The sequence below is a fragment of the Vombatus ursinus genome, unplaced genomic scaffold (assembly GCF_900497805.2).
Source record: "Vombatus ursinus unplaced genomic scaffold, bare-nosed wombat genome assembly UNPS02014775.1, whole genome shotgun sequence".
NCBI lineage: Eukaryota > Metazoa > Chordata > Mammalia > Diprotodontia > Vombatidae > Vombatus > Vombatus ursinus.
Window position 1 is genome coordinate 7,856,413 of NW_020954553.1, and position 19,376 is coordinate 7,875,788.

The window sequence follows — 19,376 nt, forward strand, 5'->3', positions numbered from 1 at the left end:
CAGTACAAAGGGAAGAATGCTAGCTTTGGAGTCAGAGCATTGGGTTTGAACCCCTGCTTTGTATAACCTTGGGTAACATATTCTCTAGGACTCAAGTTTCTTGATCTGTAAAATGAACTTGAAATCTATGATCCTATGGAATCTTTTTGGAATCACAAAACATGAGCTATGTGAATGGTATTTATATATCAAATAAATATCAAAGGCTGAGAGAATTCTATCACTGATTAGCTGTGTGATTTAGGTCAAATCACTTGGCTTTATAGGGCTTCAGTTTCCTCATCTGTAAAATGAGGGATCTGGAATTGATGATCTTTAAGATTCCATTCAGGTTTAACATTCTGTGAACTACCACAGGGGCTCCACTGCTCGCTACATAAGGCTCATTTTATAATGTGTCCTCAGAGGGAGAGAGCAGAAGAGCCCCTTAATTTATTACTGAAAGTTGCTTTCTGTGTTTTCTGTGTTTATTATGTGTTTTCCAAGCTTACCTATCTAATCAACATATTATAGAATCCGAATCCTAGAATTTTAGATTCCTCTGGAACCTTGGAAAAATGGAATCCTGGAGCTGTAAAGTCCTAGGATGCTGGCATCTTAGAACTCTCAAATCTTGAAATCGTAGAATCCTGGAATCTTAGAGTTGGGAGGAGATTTAAATGTCACATAGCTTCTTCGTCCATCACCTGAGGATAGACATCTTATTTCATATTCAAGTGTTGTACTGGATTTCAGAATTAACTGTTCATTTAAAGCCTCACTCTGAAATAATATTTAGAATTCATAGTATCTGAACTGAAAGCACTCCTGTTTGATGGAGGCACCATCAAAAGAGAAGTCACAGCTGAACAGTTTGGCTAAACTCCAAATTAGGCCCAAAGCAAAATGTCCTCTTAGCCATCTTTTCTCAGAAAAAGTGTAGTAGTTGCAGGATCAAAAGAGGGGGTGTATGTATGTTCATATGTGTATGTAAGAGAGAGAGGGTCAGAGGCTCTGGTAGCTCCCTGGGGAGAGAAATAAGAAAACAAATAAAGAAACTCTTTCCTACCTACTAAGAGAACCACCTTCTCTCCTAGTTAGGATTCAGACACACAGCAGTGAGAAAAGGGAGCTGAAAAACACAGCCACGGCTTGACCAGAATGAGGATTTGACTGATAGAAATACCTCAAAATTAGAGTGCACAGCACTGAAAAGTGAAAAAACATTTTGGAATCACAAAAGTCAACCCCTGCCTTGTGTTCTATCAAAAATGTAAATGTAGTCATTGTTTAAAAAAAATCCTCTTAGGGTTCCATAAAACTCAGTCTATGGATGGTTTTGAGCCATAGAATGACCAGTCATGAGGGGGGCATTAAAAATCCTCCTCCCCATTTATTGCTACATCAGTGCCTCTCGATCCAGAAGGCTTCGATGCAGTTGTTGCTTGTCATCGGAATCATCTCCAGTGGGATCATTTTCTTCACCAGACTCCACATATATTGGCCAGTCATTGTCTATATCACCCTTCTCCTGACCTTCAGAGGATGCCTCCATCTGGCTCAGGTTGATGGGTACTGGGTCATCTTGTGGATTTGTAATGCATGTACAGCTGTCACATAGACCAAACCGCCACAGCCCCTGAGATAGGCTGCTGGTGAAGGTTCTCCGGCAACCCTTGCAAATGATTGGTCGATTTGAGCGATGGACCTAAAACAAGGAACAGGATTTCCCAGTGAACAGACTGAATGAGGTCAGTGGTGAAGGTGATGTTTAGAGATGGTGGCAGGACTAGAGTTGGAGGGTGAGAAGGAGAAAGGAAAGTAGCTCCCCGAGGTGTAAGTGAAAAGGGTGTGAGAAAGCTTAATATTCTGACCTCAGTACTTCACAGGGAACCATGATGCTGTGGTTGTGGTCAGCTCTTCCCTTAATACAGACCCCAACCCTTGGCATGTGTCTTAGTGGACAGCCTTTGTGAATGGTGGCCAGCCTTCTGGGAGTGAGCCTCTCCACACCTATCTAGGCTTCCCTTCAGAAACAGACAGACTGGGCCCATCTAGAAAATGCTTTGCAAGCTTTAAGGCATTACATGAATGTCAGTTATTAATATTATTATTACTATTACTCAGCATTTCTAGATTACTGGTACTTGCCAAATCTAGGCTCCACTGGCATAGCCTTCACCAGGTCACCAAAGAGAACTCTGATCTTATTGAAGCATCATACAGATGGAGGAGCTGAAGCAAGAGGCACAATCATGAGGAGGAAGAGGAGGAAGAGGACCTTTAATATTCCATTTTATAGATCCATAAATATTGTGATTGGAAAGGCTGAGTGGTAGAAAGCACTAGACTTAGAACCAGGAAGACCTGGGTTCAAATCCCACCTTAGACCCCGGACAACGCACTTAACCTCTCTCAGTCTCAGTTTCCTCATCTGTAAAATAGGGATAATAATAGCACCTACCTCCCCAGGTTAGTGTGAGGAACAAATGAGATACCATGAACTACTGTTATCACTATTATTAGGATAGGGACTGGACCTGTGGTTTCATTGGTATAGAGAACTCCCAGATAATGAAACTCTCTCCACCAATATGGATAGGCCCCTTCTCTGCAATCTATAGGCTTAGAGAGTTGTCTGGGGGCACTAAAAGGTAGTGACTTGCTCAGAATCACACAGCCAGGATTTGAACCCAGGTCTTCCTGCCTCTGAGGAAATTTCTCTCTACTCTCTACATGCTGTCTTATTGTTTTGGATAACATTATTGTCAGAAAATTTAGCTGTGTCCTTTCGAATTTATTTTTTGACAAGTTAAGTTACAATGAAGGATCAAAACCACCAGTTGACAGCAACCCATGGAAGGGCATTGGGAGGAAGAAGAGTTATGAAGTATAATTCTCAAACCTTTCCTGGGTCACAAACATGCTCTGCCCTGCCTCTACTGAGGGCACTATCCTATCTGCATTTAGTTAGGGAGGTCTCCTCCTTCCTATTCTCCCTTCACCCCCAAGTCTCCTCCTCCCCCAGTCCAAATGTGGGCTGGGGCTCTGACACCTTAGTGTTGGGATGTTGGAAACAGGAGTCAAGTCAACAAGCATTTATTAAGGACTTACTATGTCTCAGGCACTGTGCTAAACTAAGGACTCACTATCCTGCCTCTGATACTTATTAAGTGACGTGGGGCAAATCACTTAGCTTCTCTGTGCTTTGGTTTCTTCATCGATAAAATGAAGGGGTTGAAGAGATGACCTCTGAGGTCCCTTCCAGTTCCAGGTCTATTATCCTATGAACTTGAAGGTGAAAGTCACCCCCACCCAAATTCCAAATTCCATTAGAACACGCATTTTAAACCTTCTAGGGAATGGGATCTATATTTAATATGCTGGGGGACTTAGGAGATGAGCTGAGAGTCGAGATGGAAGAACCTCAGACTCTCAAGGTTAGAAGGGACTTCAGAGGGCATCCGGGCCAGTCCCTACCCTATTTTAGGAATCTCCTCTGTAATATTCCCAGTAAGTGGACAACCAAAACGATGTATCTAAAAGTAGCTACCATGCCCCCTCTAAATCTTCTCGGGCTAAATTAGATCCTCAGTTCTTTCATCCAATGCTCATAGAAGAGTATTTCCAGCTCCTTCACCATCTTGGTCCTGCCACCTCTTACAGCACTTCTTAAGCTGTTTAAGAAGAGCTAAAGGGATCTTGAATGGAAAAAGGTCAAGAAGCCCTGCTCTAGACAACCTCTAGCTTTATCTTGTCAAATCAAGAAGCATTTATTAAGCACTTACTATGTGCTTTGCCATCTCATCAGTTTCCCTCCTAAAAAATTCTCAAAGCTCAACCTAGGGTAGCTGGGGTCTTAGCACCAGAAATCGGTAGCCATCAAACAGCCTGACACAACTGAGGGGGCCCCAAAGGCAACACCCAGAATGTTGCCACTCTACACCAGATGACCCTGGGCCCATCCATGCCTACAGGAAGGAGGGGCACTCCCGGACTCACACTCAGGGCGTGGCTGCGCAGGTGCTCCTGTCGGGTGAACCTCTTGCCACAGGTGTCGCAGGGGTAGGGTCTTTCACCGGTGTGGGAGCGGATATGCCGTTTGAGGATGCCCTTCTGCTTGGCTGTGTACGGGCAGAAAGGGCACTTGTGGAGTTTGATGGGAACCACCAGCGCGTCACCTTGAAAAGCAAATGAATTGTTTAAGCTGCTCTATAATATAAGTAGAAGCAGCAGCTAGTTGGATTATCACAGATGCACCAATCTAGGGCTAGGAATTGTAGACGTAAGAATTAGTCACAGCTCATGTTTCTGCAGCCCTCTGCCCTCTCTAAAGGACTTTCCTCATGCCAACCTTGGGAGGTAGCTATTATAATTCCAGCTCTGCCACTTATGTATGTAAGTCACTTCACGTTTTCCTTATCAGTCAAATGGACAGGTGGAACTGAGTGATCTTTAAAGTCCCTTCCAGCTCAAAATTCCAAGTATTATTGTCCCCATTTTACAGATAACGAAAACAGGCTCAGAGAGTTTCAGTAGCTTACCCATAGGCAAGAAAACAGGAATTTTATAATTTCATAAACCTTATTTGTAAAATACTTAGCATGGTACCTGGCACTTAGGAGGTGCTTAATAAATATTTATTTCCCTCCTTCCTTCTTTCATAGGTAGCTAGGTGGCACAGTGGATAAATCCAATTCAATTCAATTCAAATCTTGCCTCAGTCACTTACTGGCTATATGATCCTGGGCAATTCTGTCAACCTCTGACTCTCTCAGTTTCCTCAACTGTAAAATGGGGATAATAACCTACCTCCCAGGGTATGAGGATCAAACGAGATAACATTTGTAAAGCACTTAGCATAGTGCCTGGCACACAGTAGATGCTTAGTAAATGTTTATTCCCTTCCCCTCTCCCTTTAATACCTCAAAGGAACCTGAGATTGTGGAGGCCAACCCTCCATTTTACAGATAAGGAAACTAAGATACAATTATGTGGAGTTGATTTATCCATAGCTGATCAATAAATCAATAAGCACTTATTAAGTTATTAATGTGCCAAGCATTTTGCTTAGTGCTAAGGATTCAAAAACAAAAATGAAACTGTCTCTGCTCTCAAGAAGTTTAGATATAAAAAGGGAGACGAAGCATACATAGATAGATAGACAGACAGACAGACAGATAAATAGATAGAGAATAAATCCAGGGTAGTTTGAGGACAGGACATTAGCAGCCCAGTCTACAGGTAAAAAGTAGTGCTCAAGTTGAGTCTTTGAAGGAAGGAAAGGATTCTAGGAGGTAGAAGTGAGGAGGGAGAGCATTCCAGGCATGGGGGGATGGCTAATGCAAAGGTATGGATATGGCAGATGAATTACCATGAGGCAGGAACAGCAAGAAGTCTGCTTTGGCCAGTCTCTAGCACATACTTCTATGTAATCCTGGTTTATTTAAAGGATATACTAATTTCTGCAAACTCAGTAGGAAACATCACTTTGCCATGCTGTTTCCAGATCAGTTTGAGAACAGACATGAATGTGGTAATGTCAGAATACCTAGTCCAGGGATGGTACACTAGGAAAAGCACTAGACTGTATCAGGAAGACCTGGGTTCAAAACTTGCCTCTGACACAGACTAGCTATGTTACTATATATAGGCAAGTCACTTAATCTCCCTGGGCCTCAGTTTCCTCATAAGTAATATGAGAGAATAATACTTATAATAACTAACCTCCAAAGATTGTTGTAAGGAAAATACATTGTAAACCTTGAAGTGATATGGAAATATGAGCTATGGCCTTTTGGGTCCCATTGTAGCAATTTATTTTACATTCTTAGTATACTTAGGAACATGATTTTAGAGTTGACATTATCTAGTTTAACTCCCTCATTTTATAGATGAGAAGCAAGTGAAAGAGCTGGGATTCAAACATATCTTCTGATACCACATTTACTTCTCTTTCCAACATACCATGGTCCCAGATTAATTCCTGTATATTATAGTTATCTGTGAATGAGTCATAATTTCTGACTACATATTAGATATAAGAATTAGGATCTAAAAAGATCTTAATGGGTCAGGAAGTAAACAAGGTAAAACTTAATAAAGGTAAATATAAAATCTTATATTGGGGTTTATATTATATTTCTGCTGAGTACAATTACTTCCTTCATAATGCCCCAAGATTGCTGGTGACTCCAGGCTCTCTGATAACCAAATCAGGAATGAAACTGGGGACATGGGAGAGGGAGTAGAAAGAGGACTGGATCTGGAGTCATAGGACTTAAGGGTTCAAATGCTGATTCTGTCACTTACCAATAGTGGGACCTTGGCTAAGTTAAAGACTCTTCTCTAGACCTCAGTTTCCTCATCTGCAAAATGAAGGAGTTTGACTAAAATCAGGGGTTCTAAACTTTTTTGTGTCATGGATCCCATTGGCAGTCTGATTAAGCCTACACACTCCTCAGAATCATCTTTTTAAATGTAAAAAAAGAAAGAAAAGGTACCATCCAAGATGGCGGGGTAAAAGCAGTGATATGCTTGAACTCTCCCCCAAACCCCTCCAAATACCTGTAAAAAATGGCTCTAAACAAATTCTAGAGCAGCAGAACCCACAAAAAGACAGAGTAAAACAAATTTCCAGCCCAAGACAACCTGGATGGTTAATTGGAAAGGTCTATTTTGCTGGGCTAGAAGAGGAGCGCAGTTCATCGTGGGCCACGCAGGCTGCACAGGCAAAGACCAGGCCTCAGCAAACCTGGAGCAGTCCTCAGGGGACTGAATCAAAGGGAGCTGTGGTGGTTTCCAGACTTCTCAACCCACAAACACCAAAGACAACTTAGGTCAGTAAGGAAAGGTCTGTCTGACTGTGATGAGAGAAGAGCTCAGTCGGGCCCCAGTCCTAGTACAGCCTCAGGGCAGCGGCTGCTTACCAAGCTCACGGCCCACAGATGGAGGGGGAATCAAGTGGCTGATCTGAGGGAGATTTCAGGGATATCTTTGCTGGTGCTGAGGCAGGATTCTTTTGCTTTGCCCTGCTTGGATCTGGGTCACAGCTCTGGGTGGCTGTCCTGGGGCAAGGAGGAGCACTGACGTGGTGGAGCTTGTGGTAGCAGTGGAGAGGGAATCCTCCTTACAGTTCCAAGGCAGAAAAAAGTGCTTGTGGTCACTCACAGGCCATAGCACAGGCCAGGAAAGGACTAAATACCTCACCCTTGATCCTACCACCTTGGAAGAACTGAAAATTTACAGGTCCCTAGAAGTACCTCTGAAAACAGCTGCACAAAACCCTCAAAGCTTGGGACAGTGCATTCTCCACACTGGAAGTAGACCCCTACATTAACAAAGAGTTTAAAACTCAAGTAATTGGCTGGGATCATGAGCAAACAGCGCAAAACAAGTCAGATCATAGAATCTTACTTTGGTGACAAAGAAAATCAAAACATACAATCAAAAGAAGACAATAAATTCAAAGCTCCTACATCCAAAACCTCCAAGAAAAATGTGAATCAGTCCCAGGCCATGGAAGAGCTCAAAAAGAATTTTGAGAAGCAAGTAAGAGAAGTAGAGGAAAAACTGGGAAGAGAAATGAGAGTGATACAAGAAAATCACGAAAAACAAGTCAACAGCTTGCTAAAGGAGACCCAAAAACATACTGGAGAAAATAACACCTTAAAAAATAGACTAACCCAAATGGCAAAAGAAGTCCAAAAAGCCAATGAGGGGAAGAATGCCTTAAAAAGCAGAATTGGCCAAATGGAAAAGGAAGTCCAAAAGCTCACTGAAGAAAATACTTCCTTAAAAATTAGAATGAAGGGGCAGCTAGGTGGTGCAGTGGATAAAGCACTGGCCCTGGATTCAGGAGGGCCTGAGTTCAAATCCAGCCTCAGACACATAACACTAGCTGTGTGATCCTGGGCAAGTCACTTAACCCCATTGCCTAGCCAAAAAAAAATAATAATAACAATTAGAATATAGCCAATGGAAGCTAATGACTTCATGAGAAATCAAGAAATTGTAAAAACAAAACGAAAGAATGAAAAAATAGAAGACAATGTGAAATATCTCACTGGAAAAACAACTGACCTGGAAAATAGATCCAGGAGAGATAATTTAAAAATTATTGGACTGCCTGAAACCCATGATCAAAAAAAGAGCTTAGACATCATCTTTCAAGAAATTATCAAGGAAAACTGCCCTGATATTCTAGAACAAGAGGGTGAAACAGAAATTGAAAGAATCTACCAATCACCTCCTGAAAGAGATTCCCAAAGGAAAACTCTTAAGAATATTTTAACCAAATTCCAGTGTTCCCAGGTCAAGCAGAAAATATTGCAAGCAGTCAGAAAGAAATAATTCAAGTATTGTGGAATCACAATCAGGATAACACAAGATTTAGCAGCTTCTACATTAAAGGAATGGAGGACTTGGAATATAATATTCTGGGAGAAGGTGAAAGGGAGAGGTAGAATGGGGTAAATTATCTCATATAAAACAGACAAGAAAAAGTTTGTACAATGGTGGGGAAGAGGGGGAAGGTGAGAGGGAATGAGTGAATCTGATTCTCATCAGATTTGGCTTAAGAAGGGAATAACATACACACTCAATTGGGTATGGAAATCTATCTTACCCTACAGGAAAATAGGAAGTAAGAGGATAAGAGAGTGGGGTATGATAAAAGGGAGGGATTAGGGGAGTTAGGCAGGGGAGATAATTAGAAGCAAAGACTTCTGAGGAGGGATAGAGTTAAAAGAGAGACTAGAATAAATGGGGGGAGGGATAGGATGAAGGAAAATATAGTTAGTTTTTCATAACATGATTACTATGGAAGTGTTTTGTATGACTATACATGTATAACCTGTATTGAGTTGCTTGCCACCTCAGTGAGGGTGGGTAGGGAGAGAGGAAGGTAGAAAATTTGGATCCCAAAGTTTTAAAAACAAATGTTAAAAATTGTTTTCACATGCACCTGGGAAATAAGATATACACGCAATGGGGTATAGAAATCTATCCTGCCCTACAGGAAAATAGAAGAGGAAGGAGTAAGAGAAGGGGGGTTGATAGAAGGGAGAGCAGATTAGGGGAAGATTCAGAATGCACACCATCTTGGGGTGGGGAAAGGGGTGAGATGGGGAGAAAATATGGAACTCAAAATCTTGTGGAGTGAATGTTGAAAACTAAAAATAAATTAATAAATGTTTAATATTTAAAAAAAGAAATAAAGAAAAAACCATGGAATCGCAAAGGAAATCAATTATCTTGAAATAAAGATGTGAATATTTTCCCATCTAAGTTCATAGACCATTCCCCCCCCCCTTAAAATCCATCCATGAACCCTTAGACTAAATGATTGCTAGGGTTCCTCCTAGCTTTAGAATGCATGAAATAAGTCCAGCTTTTTTTTTTTTTTTTTTTTTTTTTTTGGTCAAGGCATTTGGGGTTAATTGACTTGCTCAGGGTCATACAGCTAATAAGTGTCAAGTGTCTGAGGCCAAATTTGAACTCAGGTACTCCTGACTCCAAGGCCGGAGCTCTATCCACTGCACCACCTAGCTGCCCCATAAGTCCAGCTTTGATCAATACCATAGCATTCTTTCTCCAGTAGGAACTAGGAACTAGACCTATAGTTTCATCAGTATAGGAAACTCCTGAGTGAGGAAATTCCTTCTACCAATACAGGTTGGCACCTTTTCTGCAACTTACGGCCTTGGATAATTTTCTAGAGTACTAAAAGGTTAAATGATACAGGCCTTAAGGCAGGACTTGAATCCAGGTGTGTTCCTGGTTTCAAAGCTAATTCTGTAGCCACTATACCAGGCTACCTCTTTTTTCAGTGCCATAATAAATAAGCCCTCCTGTGTAGTGTACCTTCTCTACACTGTCTTCACTGACTCAGAAATGGGTTTCATTTAGTTCTTGGCCTAAAGGCTGTAAGGCTAAAGGGACTCTACTATTTAAATGACTCAGTGCTGGATCAAATCCAGCCTGGTGCAATGGGAAAAACATCAGACTAGCAGTCAAGGAGACCTGTGTTCAAACCCTAATGCCACTGCTAACTTGGAATGTGATCTTGGAAAAGTACCTTCACTTCTCTAGATCTTACTCTCCCTATCCATAAAAAATTAAGATATTGGACTGGATGATGCCAAGGCTCTCTTCTAACTGAAGCTTTCTGTGACTCTATAGCCACATCTCTAACGGTGGGGAGGCAGTGCTCACCCACCTCACTTGTACTCTCAGGAAATGACCTGACAAACTTTGCAAATGTCACATCAGAAATGTTTGCAACCCCACTAAGTGACATAAGTTATGGCCTGAAAGCCAAACAGCAGAGTTCAGAAACTCCCTCAAGTAGAGAGAACCATCAATCAACCAACTACCTTTTACTGCTGCCTGGCATAAGTCCCTGCTCTTATGGAGGGCATAACCTAGCTGTGGTGACAAGACCTGAGCATGTGAGAAGGGTGCCATACTGACTCATTAATTTAGTTCAACAAACATTTAGTAACAACTGCTGTGTGAAGCACTCCATGGACACCCTGGGAAATATACAAAGTTCTGATAAGGCACAGCCCTTGCCTTCATGGATCTAACAATCTAATGGAGAATTTGATACATCACAAATGCCTCAGATATACTTGAGAGATCTGTGATTTCACTGGTATGGGTACTCTTTGCACTATTACTTATTACAACCCCTCCAAACCTTGGTGGATAAGCCAAGGCTGAAAAGACCTATTACCTGGAGATTAACCATATGGGGATGAGCTGTTGTCACATTAAGCAAGCTGGTCCTCAGATAACAAAGCCACAGCCCATGATCGGGCCTCTAATCAAAGCCTTGTTAGCTTTGAAGATGGAGCCAGCCGGAGCTTGTTTGGTTAGCACAGTCTGTGTTAATCCAGGGTCACCTCCATGCCTCAGTGAACCCTCAGAGAAGAACTTTAGTAGAAAACACACAAATTAAGGACCAACCCCTAAGAACAGTATGTAAAAAGTATCATGTAAGGTCTGAGGAGGGAAAAGTCACTATTAATCAGCAGAGTTGCGGATGGAGGACATCGAGAGGGGCTTCACTGAGGTGCAAGAATACTGAGCTGGGCTTTAAAAGACAGGTCGGATTTCAAAGAGTGAGGTTCAACAGGAGGACATCCTCAGCACAGGAAACCACATGAACAAAGGCACAGAGACAGGAAAGCACAGAGAGTGACTGACATGGATAAGCAGTACAGTTTGGCTGGGCTGTAACATACACAGAGGAAAATAATATGAGATAAGGCTGGAGAAATAGGATAGCACATAGTAGAGTGAAATGAACACTAGCTTTCAAGTCAGAGGACATAAGTTCAAATCTTGCTCTGTCACTTACAACATGCATGACCTTGAGCAAGTCACCTAACCACTTTGGACCTCAGTTTCTTCATCTGTAAAATGAGAGGTTCAGGCCAGATGTCCTGTCTAAGGTCTGACTGAGGTCCCTGCTAGCTCTAAATCTATAAGCCTATGAATGCTAAATTCAAACTAAGTTCAAACTAAGGAATCTGAACTTTACTCAAGAGGCAAAAGAGAGCCACAACAGGGTCTTTTTTTTTTTCATTTTAGTTACTTTATTTGAATAATTCAAATTGCTTTCCAAAATGGTTGTACAATTTCACAGTTCCACCAACAATGTATTAGTGCATTTATCCTTCCACAACCACGCCAACATTGACTGTTGCCATTTATTGTCATTTTTGCCCATTTGTTGGATGTGCAGTTAAACCTCAGGGTTGTTTTGATTTGCATTTATTATTAGTAACTTGGAATTTTTTCATGTGGTTGTGAATTCTTTGAAGTTCTTCTTTTGAAAACTGTTCATATCCTTTGACCATTTATCTATTGGGGAATCGCTATCAGTCATATATGTGTGTGTTTGTTTGTATAGTTATTCATTGTTTAGATATCTTAGATACCAAATCCTTATCTGAGGAAGATTTTTTTTTTTCCATTTGACCACTTCCCTTCTTACCCTAAATGCATTAATTTTGTCTTTGCAGAAGCTTTTCAGTTTCAAATAATCAAAGTTATCATTTTATCTTTTGTAATTGCTTCTATCTCTTGTTTGTTAAGAATATATCTCCTACCCATAGCTGTGAGAGGTAGATGATCTGTTTGTCTTTTAATTTTTTTATACTATAATCTTTAATATTAAGGTGATGCATCCATTTAGAATGTATTGTGCAATGTGGTATAAAATGTTGGTCTAAGCTCAATTTCTGCCAGACTACTTTCCAGTTTTCTCAACAGTTTTTAATAAATAGGAAGTTTTTCCCTTGGTAATTTGTTTTCTACCTCATCAAACACTGGGTTGTGACATGCAAATTTGTGAATTCCATATTTTTTGGATTTAACTACCATGTCTATACTGATGATTCTCAAATCTACCTATCCTGCCCCTACCTATCCTACCTATCTGCTGACATCTAATCTTGCATGTCCAACTGCCTTTCAGATATCTTGAACTGAATGTTCAGTGGACATCTTCAACTCAGTATGTATAAAACAAAATTTATTATCTTTTCCCCATGCCCCTTCCCCAACCTTCCCATTACTGTAGAAGACAATACCATCTTCTCAGTCCCTCAGGCTCACAACCTAGAAGTCATCCTGGACTCCTCATTCTCTTAAGCTGTTGCCAAATTCTGTCAATTTCACCTCTGCAACATCTCTGAAATACTCCTTCTCTCCTCTGACACTGCCACCACTCTAGTGCAGGCCTTCATCACCACCTGCTGCTGGGTCTACCTGCCTCTAGTCTCTCTCCACTCCAATCCATCCTCCTCCATTCAGTCACTAAAGTGATTTTCCTAAAGTGCAGGTGCAATCATATCTCTCTCTCTCTCTCTCACACACACACACACACACACACACACACACACACACACACACACACTCAGTAAACTTCAGTGGCTTCATATTGCCTTCAGGATCAAATACAAAGTGCTCTGTTTGGCATGCAAAGACCTTCATAACCTAGCCCCCTCATGCCTTTCCAGTATTCTTACACGTTACACCCCACAATATTCTCTTTGATCCAGTGACACTGGCTTCCTCGCTGTTCCATGAACAAGACACTCCATCTGTTGCCTCCAGGCATTTTCTCTAGCTGTCTCTCCTACCTGAAATGCTCTCCTTCCTCCTTCAGTTCCAACTACTGACTTTAAGTCCCAACTAAAATTCTACATTTTACAGGAAGCCTTTACCAACCCCATTTAATTATAATGCCTTCCTTCTGTTAATTATTTCCTAGTTATCCTGTATATAGTTTGCTTTGTATATATTTGTTTGCATGTTGTTGCCCCCATAAGATTGTAAGCTTCTTGAAGGTAAGGACTATCTTTTGCCTCTTTTTACAGCCCCAGTGCTTAGCATGGTGCCTGGCACATAGTAGGCACTTAATAAATGTTTATTGACTATTTATAACATGAAGGGGTTGGATTAAATGACGTCTAAGATTCCTCCAGGCTGTAGATGTATAATCGTTCAATGATCTTATCACCAGATCAATGCATAAGGAAGATCCATCTAGCATGTGAAGGATGAACTGGAGTGCACAGAGAATCTTACCTGTTTGGAGGTTACTGCAGTAGTCCCAGTGGGTGGCAAGAATAAGGTGGTGGCAAAGAATTGGAAATCAAGGGGATGCTCATCAATTGAAGAATGGACAAACCAGTTGTGGTATATTATTCTGATGGAATACTATTGTGCTATAAGAAATGACAAGCAGAAGGGACAGCTAGGTGGTGCAGTGGATACAGCAGCAGCCCTGGAGTCAGGAAGACCTGAGTTCAAATCCGGCCTCAGACCAGACTAGCTGTGTGACCCTGAGCAAGTCACTTAACCTCAAATGGCCAAAACAAAAAAAAAAAAAAAAGAAAGAAATAAAAGAAATGACGAGCAGGATGGTTTCAGAAAAACCATGATATGAACTGATGCAAAGTGAAGTAAGCAGAACCTGGAAAACATTGTACAAACTAACAGCAATATTGTGAGGATGATCAACTGTGGCTTAGCTACTCTGATCAAGACAACGATCCAAGACAATTCCAAAGGACTTAAAATGAAAAATGCTATACACCTCCAGAGAGAAAACTGATGAACCCTGAATGCAGATCGAAACCTACTTTTTTTTTACTCTCTCTATTTTTATTGTTTTATTTTGTGTTTTCTTTTGCAACATGGCTAATATGAAAATATACTTTGCATGACTTTACATGTGTAATCAATATCAAATCGCTTGCCTTCTAAAGGAGGGGGAAAGGGCGGGAGGAAGAAAGAGAACTTGGAACTCAAAATTTTTTAGAATGACTGTTAAAATTTTTTTTACATGTAATTGGGAAATATTTAATGAAATAAATAAAAAAATTTTTTTTAAAAGAATAATATGGAATATATGAAAGATAATATGGAAGAATAATAAGCAAATGCTCCTGGAGAAGATGGAGCTAATTTGGTGCAGTTCTAAAAGCTCAGGACTAGCAGTCTGGTGACTTTAGCCTCTGGTCCCAGCTTTAGCACTAACACAATGACCTTGAGTAAGTCACTTCCTCTCCCTAAGCCTCAATTCACTTTCCTCATCTGTCAAATGAAAGGTTTGAACTAAATGATCTTCAAGGCCCCTTCCAGCTCTTAATAATCCTGAACTGTCACTTCTCTCACTCCTAATGTTTACTTACTTGTCTATATAATGTTGCTTCAGCCTACTAGAATGTAAGCTCCTTGAGGGTAAAGACTACTTCATTTTTATCTCTGTATCCCCAGTACCTACCACAGTGCCTTGCACATAGCAGACAATTAATAAATATTTATAAAGTTGAACCTATGACTCTAGGGCTCTCACAGGCACTCAGTAAATGTTTGTGGATGATGACAAGTACATGGCTATGGGTGGTAAGTGCCAAATGAGAGATGTAGATGGTAAAGACTTTCAGAAGTAGATGATGATCTCACCTGCATCTTCTCCATACCAGTCACTTGGGATGTCCATCATAGAGCTCACAGCCACTCCTGTATCCTCTGGTCTACTCTCAAAACCTCGAGAAAAATGGGCAGCATCCTCTTTGCTCTGGGTTGTACTGTTGCGCAAGAGGGCCTCCAAAAACTGCTTCATGTGGTAATTATTACAGGCTAGGTCCAAAGCCTGGCTCCCAGGCAGACCCCCCTCCATGGGTTCCAGGGCCAATGGGGCTGAGTACTGCTGCAGCCGGTCGCCAACTTCAACATCCACTTCATCAGAGTCAAATTCCACTTTGGGCTCTGTCCCTTTGGGAAGAGAAGGGAAGTCATCCACAGAGTCACTACCCGGGGGGCCTTTCACCACTAGCTCCAGTGGGTGACAGCTAGCACAATCCTCACAAGGGGCATCTTGGGGGCAGTCCCCAACTTCTTCTCTTTCTTCTGGCAAGGGCACCAAGCCGGGGCACTGGCTTTTGGGACCACAAGAAGTCATCTCTGGGCCAGATGGAGAACTCCCACCATCAGCCTGGTGAGCAGCTACAGCAGCTGCGGCAGCAGCCACTGCTGCCGCAGCTTCCTTCTCCATCTTCCGACAGATGTCAAGTGAGGAGCGGATATAAGCCTTGCAGAAGTTCACCACATCTGTCATCTGTAGGTAGCTGGCAGCTGACATGACCTCAATCACATTCTCCCCACACAGATCCAATTTCCCTGAATAGAGGAAATCCAGGATAGTAGCGAAGGCTTCAGAAGTAACAATGTCCAAAGAGGCTGTGCTGTGCCTCCCACTGTCCTGAATATAGTGGATCAGCAGAGCTCGGAAGTATCCGCTGTTAGCAAAGAGAATGTTCCTATGGGCTTTGAAGATCCGTCCTTCCACTATGATGCTACAGTCACAGAAGAAGTCCCTCTTGCGTTGCTCATTCAGCTCTCCCAAGAGCTTCGCGTAATAAGACTGCATCTCCATTTCTGCTATAGCCACAGCTACGGCTGTTGCTGCTGCTGCTGGGGGAGCTGCCTGTGATCCCTGTCAAGATTTTTTAAAAGGTGACAGAAAGATTATCTTATAAAAGTTGTTTCTTAAATCATTTCCTTCTGCGATTCAACGTACAGTAAAAAGCATCTAATTCAAAGGGCCAGAGACTCTATAGAGACAGTGTGTTTTAGAACTGGAAAGGACCTTTGAAGTCATCTGACAGGCTGCCTAGCCCCACCACTCCTCTGAGGCCCCCACAGTCTCCTTGTGTGCTGCCATGCAACAGAAATAGCCCTACTTGGTCGGAATCTTGAATTGTTTACTAACTTTATGACTCTGAGTTAATCACTTACCTTCTCTGAATCTCAGTTTCTTCATCCATAATAATTTCTAATAAGCTCCCAGAGTTGTGAAAATCAAATAAAACAACTACATAAACTGGGCAAGGAAACAGGGGATAGAGATTGAACTTACTATTTCATTGGGGTAAGGGACTCCCCATAAAGGAAACTCCCTCTACTAATGCAGGTCAACACCTTCTTTGCAACTTATTGCTGAGAGAATTGCCTAGAGCACTAAGAGGTTAAGTGACTTGACTTGCCTAGGATCACACAGTCATATGTGTCAGAAGGGACATTTGAACCCAGGTTGTCCTGATTCCAATGTCAGCTTCCTATTCACAGGATAGGCTACTTCTCATACTGTTCAAAAGATATATAAATGCCAGTTATTATTCCAAAATGGTTCAAGTAAAATGTTGAGGTGCCTGAGAGGATTAAATTGGTTCCCTGCATGCAGATACCCTTTCTAGTTCAATCCTCCTTTATCCTATGACCCAGCCCACCAGCTCTCCCCTCGACCCCATCTGTGGTACCATGTTAAAAGGATAAAGCCTTAGAAGCCAAACCTACCCTTTACATGGTGTGGAAAGGGGTAGGGTAAGGAGTATGAAGACATACTATAGACCAGTCCACATCTCCAAATCCGTGAAACCAGGGTAAAGGAGTAAAACCCCAGATGCCAAACCCACCCTTTACATGGTGTGCAAAAGTGTAGCAAGTACATCACATAAGGAGTATAATCACTTCAAGTTACTAGCTTCAGGGTCAGCTTTATCTACAGGGCTCTGTTTATATGTGGAGCTGTGCCGGCCACATCCTAGCCGGCAAAGTCTGAGCCAGGCACTGATGGGGCTTCTGGACTTAAGCTCCACAAGGCAGAGAGACCCTGGTGCAAAAGACCTTAGGTACAAGTGAAAGGATATTGTGTGGAATTGGACGGAGGTGAGTAAATGGATAGGTGCCTGCGCCCCGCCCCCCGGATCCCCGGCAGCACGCGCCCCGGAGCTCTCTCGCCTCTAGGCTCTTAGCCCCAGTTCTCAGACCCATCCCTATCCCCAAACCCAACCGCAACCCCATCCCCAGCCCCGTCCCCGTCCTCATCCTCACCCCCAGGCTCCGCGCCAGCTTCGGCCAAGGCCGGACCCGCCCGCAGGGGGCAGGAGAGGGGTGTATCCCAGCCGCACCGCACGGCGCAGCGACGTGCGCGGAGACGAGCGGGGATAAGAGCCCGACCTCCAGTCTTTGGGATGTCCCACAGAGCAGCCCGCCTGCAGCCCGGAAGAAAGGGGACCCACAGCAGCATCCCCGACTCTCACCTCAGAGCCGGTCCCGACCGTGCCGCCACCGAACCGCAGGCGCAGACACGCCCCCCTCCAGCCATCGGCGCTCCCTTTCCTCCCCCCACCTTCTGATCCTCCAGCCAATCACGCAGAGCCGCTAGGCACCGGGAGGCGGGTCCTCTGGCCAGTCGGCTCGCCTAGGTCGCTGTCCCTTTCTTGGCCTCCCGCGAAGAAGATGCGCTCTGAAGCTGCCCTAGGCGAGAGGGCTGCTGGGAGTTGTGGTTTCGACATTCGTTTTCGGGATAGAAGAGCGAGGACTGGACTGCAAATCCCAGGATGCTCTGAGGTTGAGGATCTGGGTTAGGGACGAAGTGATGCTCCCCTATGTCTCCATGCCCAGCATATCACATGCACGACCTGTAGCGTGGCTGGCCTTCATCTTGGGCTGGACAGCACAAATCATGTTACAGATACTCATTCAAGCAGTCCGGTAAATAAATACAGTGTACACGTCTCACTGCAGGGACACAGCAGCCTTCTGTCCAATTCAAAAAAATTTCCCTCAGCACCTATGCAACACTTCTGTGTGAAGCAGAGAAGAGTAAAGCAACTTGCAAGAGCTCCCAATTCCACAAAGGAGAGTATGTATTCAAATAGATATTAAGCAAATTATCTAGTATTTACTTCTCTATGTAGGAGATGCATGCCCTAGTAGAATATAAACTCCATGAGGACAAGCAATGTTTTTCCTTTCCTTCTTCATATTTGCAGAGTGCCTTGCGTGTAGTGGGTATTAAATGTTGAAATGAAATTAAGTAACTGCTGTGTGCATTGTGCTGGAGGGGGAGAGCTGAGAAAAAGTTTAGATAGGAACCCTTCTTTCAGTTCCTTTAGGAATCTCACAGTCTAGTAAAGTAATCATAACCAAACTGATACATAATATACAATATTACATGTGGTACCACCTAACTTACATATTGGTCCCACAGACACGTCTACCTCAGGTTCAAGGTAGTCTGAGGAGCTATATCTACACAAATCTGTTGCTCACAAGTCCCCACCAGTGAGTTTTTATTAGTCATTTAGCAATAAAATATTTCCCTCATAAGCCTGGGGCATACAAATACACAATCAGTGGGAAGAGTGGGCACGTCTGGGGAACAGGAAAAGAGAAATACATATTTAGGAAACTATGGAGGGGCACATACCCGAGGAAATACATGCATCCAAGGCACACTCATGCAGGAGCATACACAGAGGCAGCACGTGACCAAGGCACATATGTGGAGGTATGATAACTCACATCTCTAAAGCTCCAAGACCATGAATGTCATCTGGCAATATCACCAGACCTACTTCCCACTGACTTTGGTGCATAATCCCCACCAGTCAGGTAGTTGCTGCTGGATGCAGTCTTCATTGGGCAGTGCTTCCTGCTGATACTCAGCGTTGTTCCCCTGATCCCACTGCACTGCTGGGCACAGTTCCAATGGGCGCAAGATTATATTCCATTTTATTCTTTCTGCCTTTAGCTTGTAGCTTCAGATGGAGCCCTTAGCTCCTGTGTTTCTTCTTCATAGGAAAAGTGAGACCTGTCACATTATTTTAAAGTGCTGAGATTTTAAACATCTGTTTTAGAAAGGAGTAAGCCTTAATCAAGCATCAGCCTCAGAAGCATCAAACATCTTTCCTAAGAAAAACTTCCATCCTTTTTTTTTTCCACCTCGAAGTGTTGTCTGCCTGTTTCTGTCAGTCTTACCTAGAAAAAGCCTACTTTCCAGAAGGAGATTCCTTGTCCAAGGTTCCAAA

The 19,376-nt window shown here is 42.8% G+C and overlaps 1 protein-coding gene across 1 annotated transcript; it reads right to left on the reverse strand.

The window, feature by feature from the left end:
- Positions 1–1,210: 1,210 nt before the first annotated feature.
- ZBTB8B (zinc finger and BTB domain containing 8B) lies at positions 1,211–17,620 on the reverse strand. The gene is made up of 4 exons (XM_027864744.1): positions 17,604–17,620; positions 14,965–15,997; positions 3,982–4,160; positions 1,211–1,687 (listed from the first exon to the last, which is right to left on the reverse strand). Exons 2-4 carry the CDS (start codon positions 15,935–15,937, stop codon positions 1,379–1,381), a joined length of 1,461 nt encoding a protein of 486 aa, XP_027720545.1. The 5' UTR covers positions 15,938–15,997; positions 17,604–17,620; the 3' UTR covers positions 1,211–1,378.
- Between the last annotated feature and the right edge of the window lie 1,756 nt (positions 17,621–19,376).

What these genes read in the sequence shown, in the direction of transcription:
- ZBTB8B (XM_027864744.1), bottom strand. Translation starts at nt 15,937, where the DNA reads ATGGAGATGCAGTCTTATTACGCGAAGCTCTTGGGAGAGCTGAATGAG. An exon ending in CTGGTATGGAGAAGATGCAG is followed by an intron (nt 4,161 to 14,964) that starts GTGAGATCATCA and finishes TTGCTTTTCAAG; the next exon opens with GTGACGCGCTGGTGGTTCCC. An exon ending in TGCGCAGCCACGCCCTGAGT is followed by an intron (nt 1,688 to 3,981) that starts GTGAGTCCGGGA and finishes TCCTTGTTTTAG; the next exon opens with GTCCATCGCTCAAATCGACC.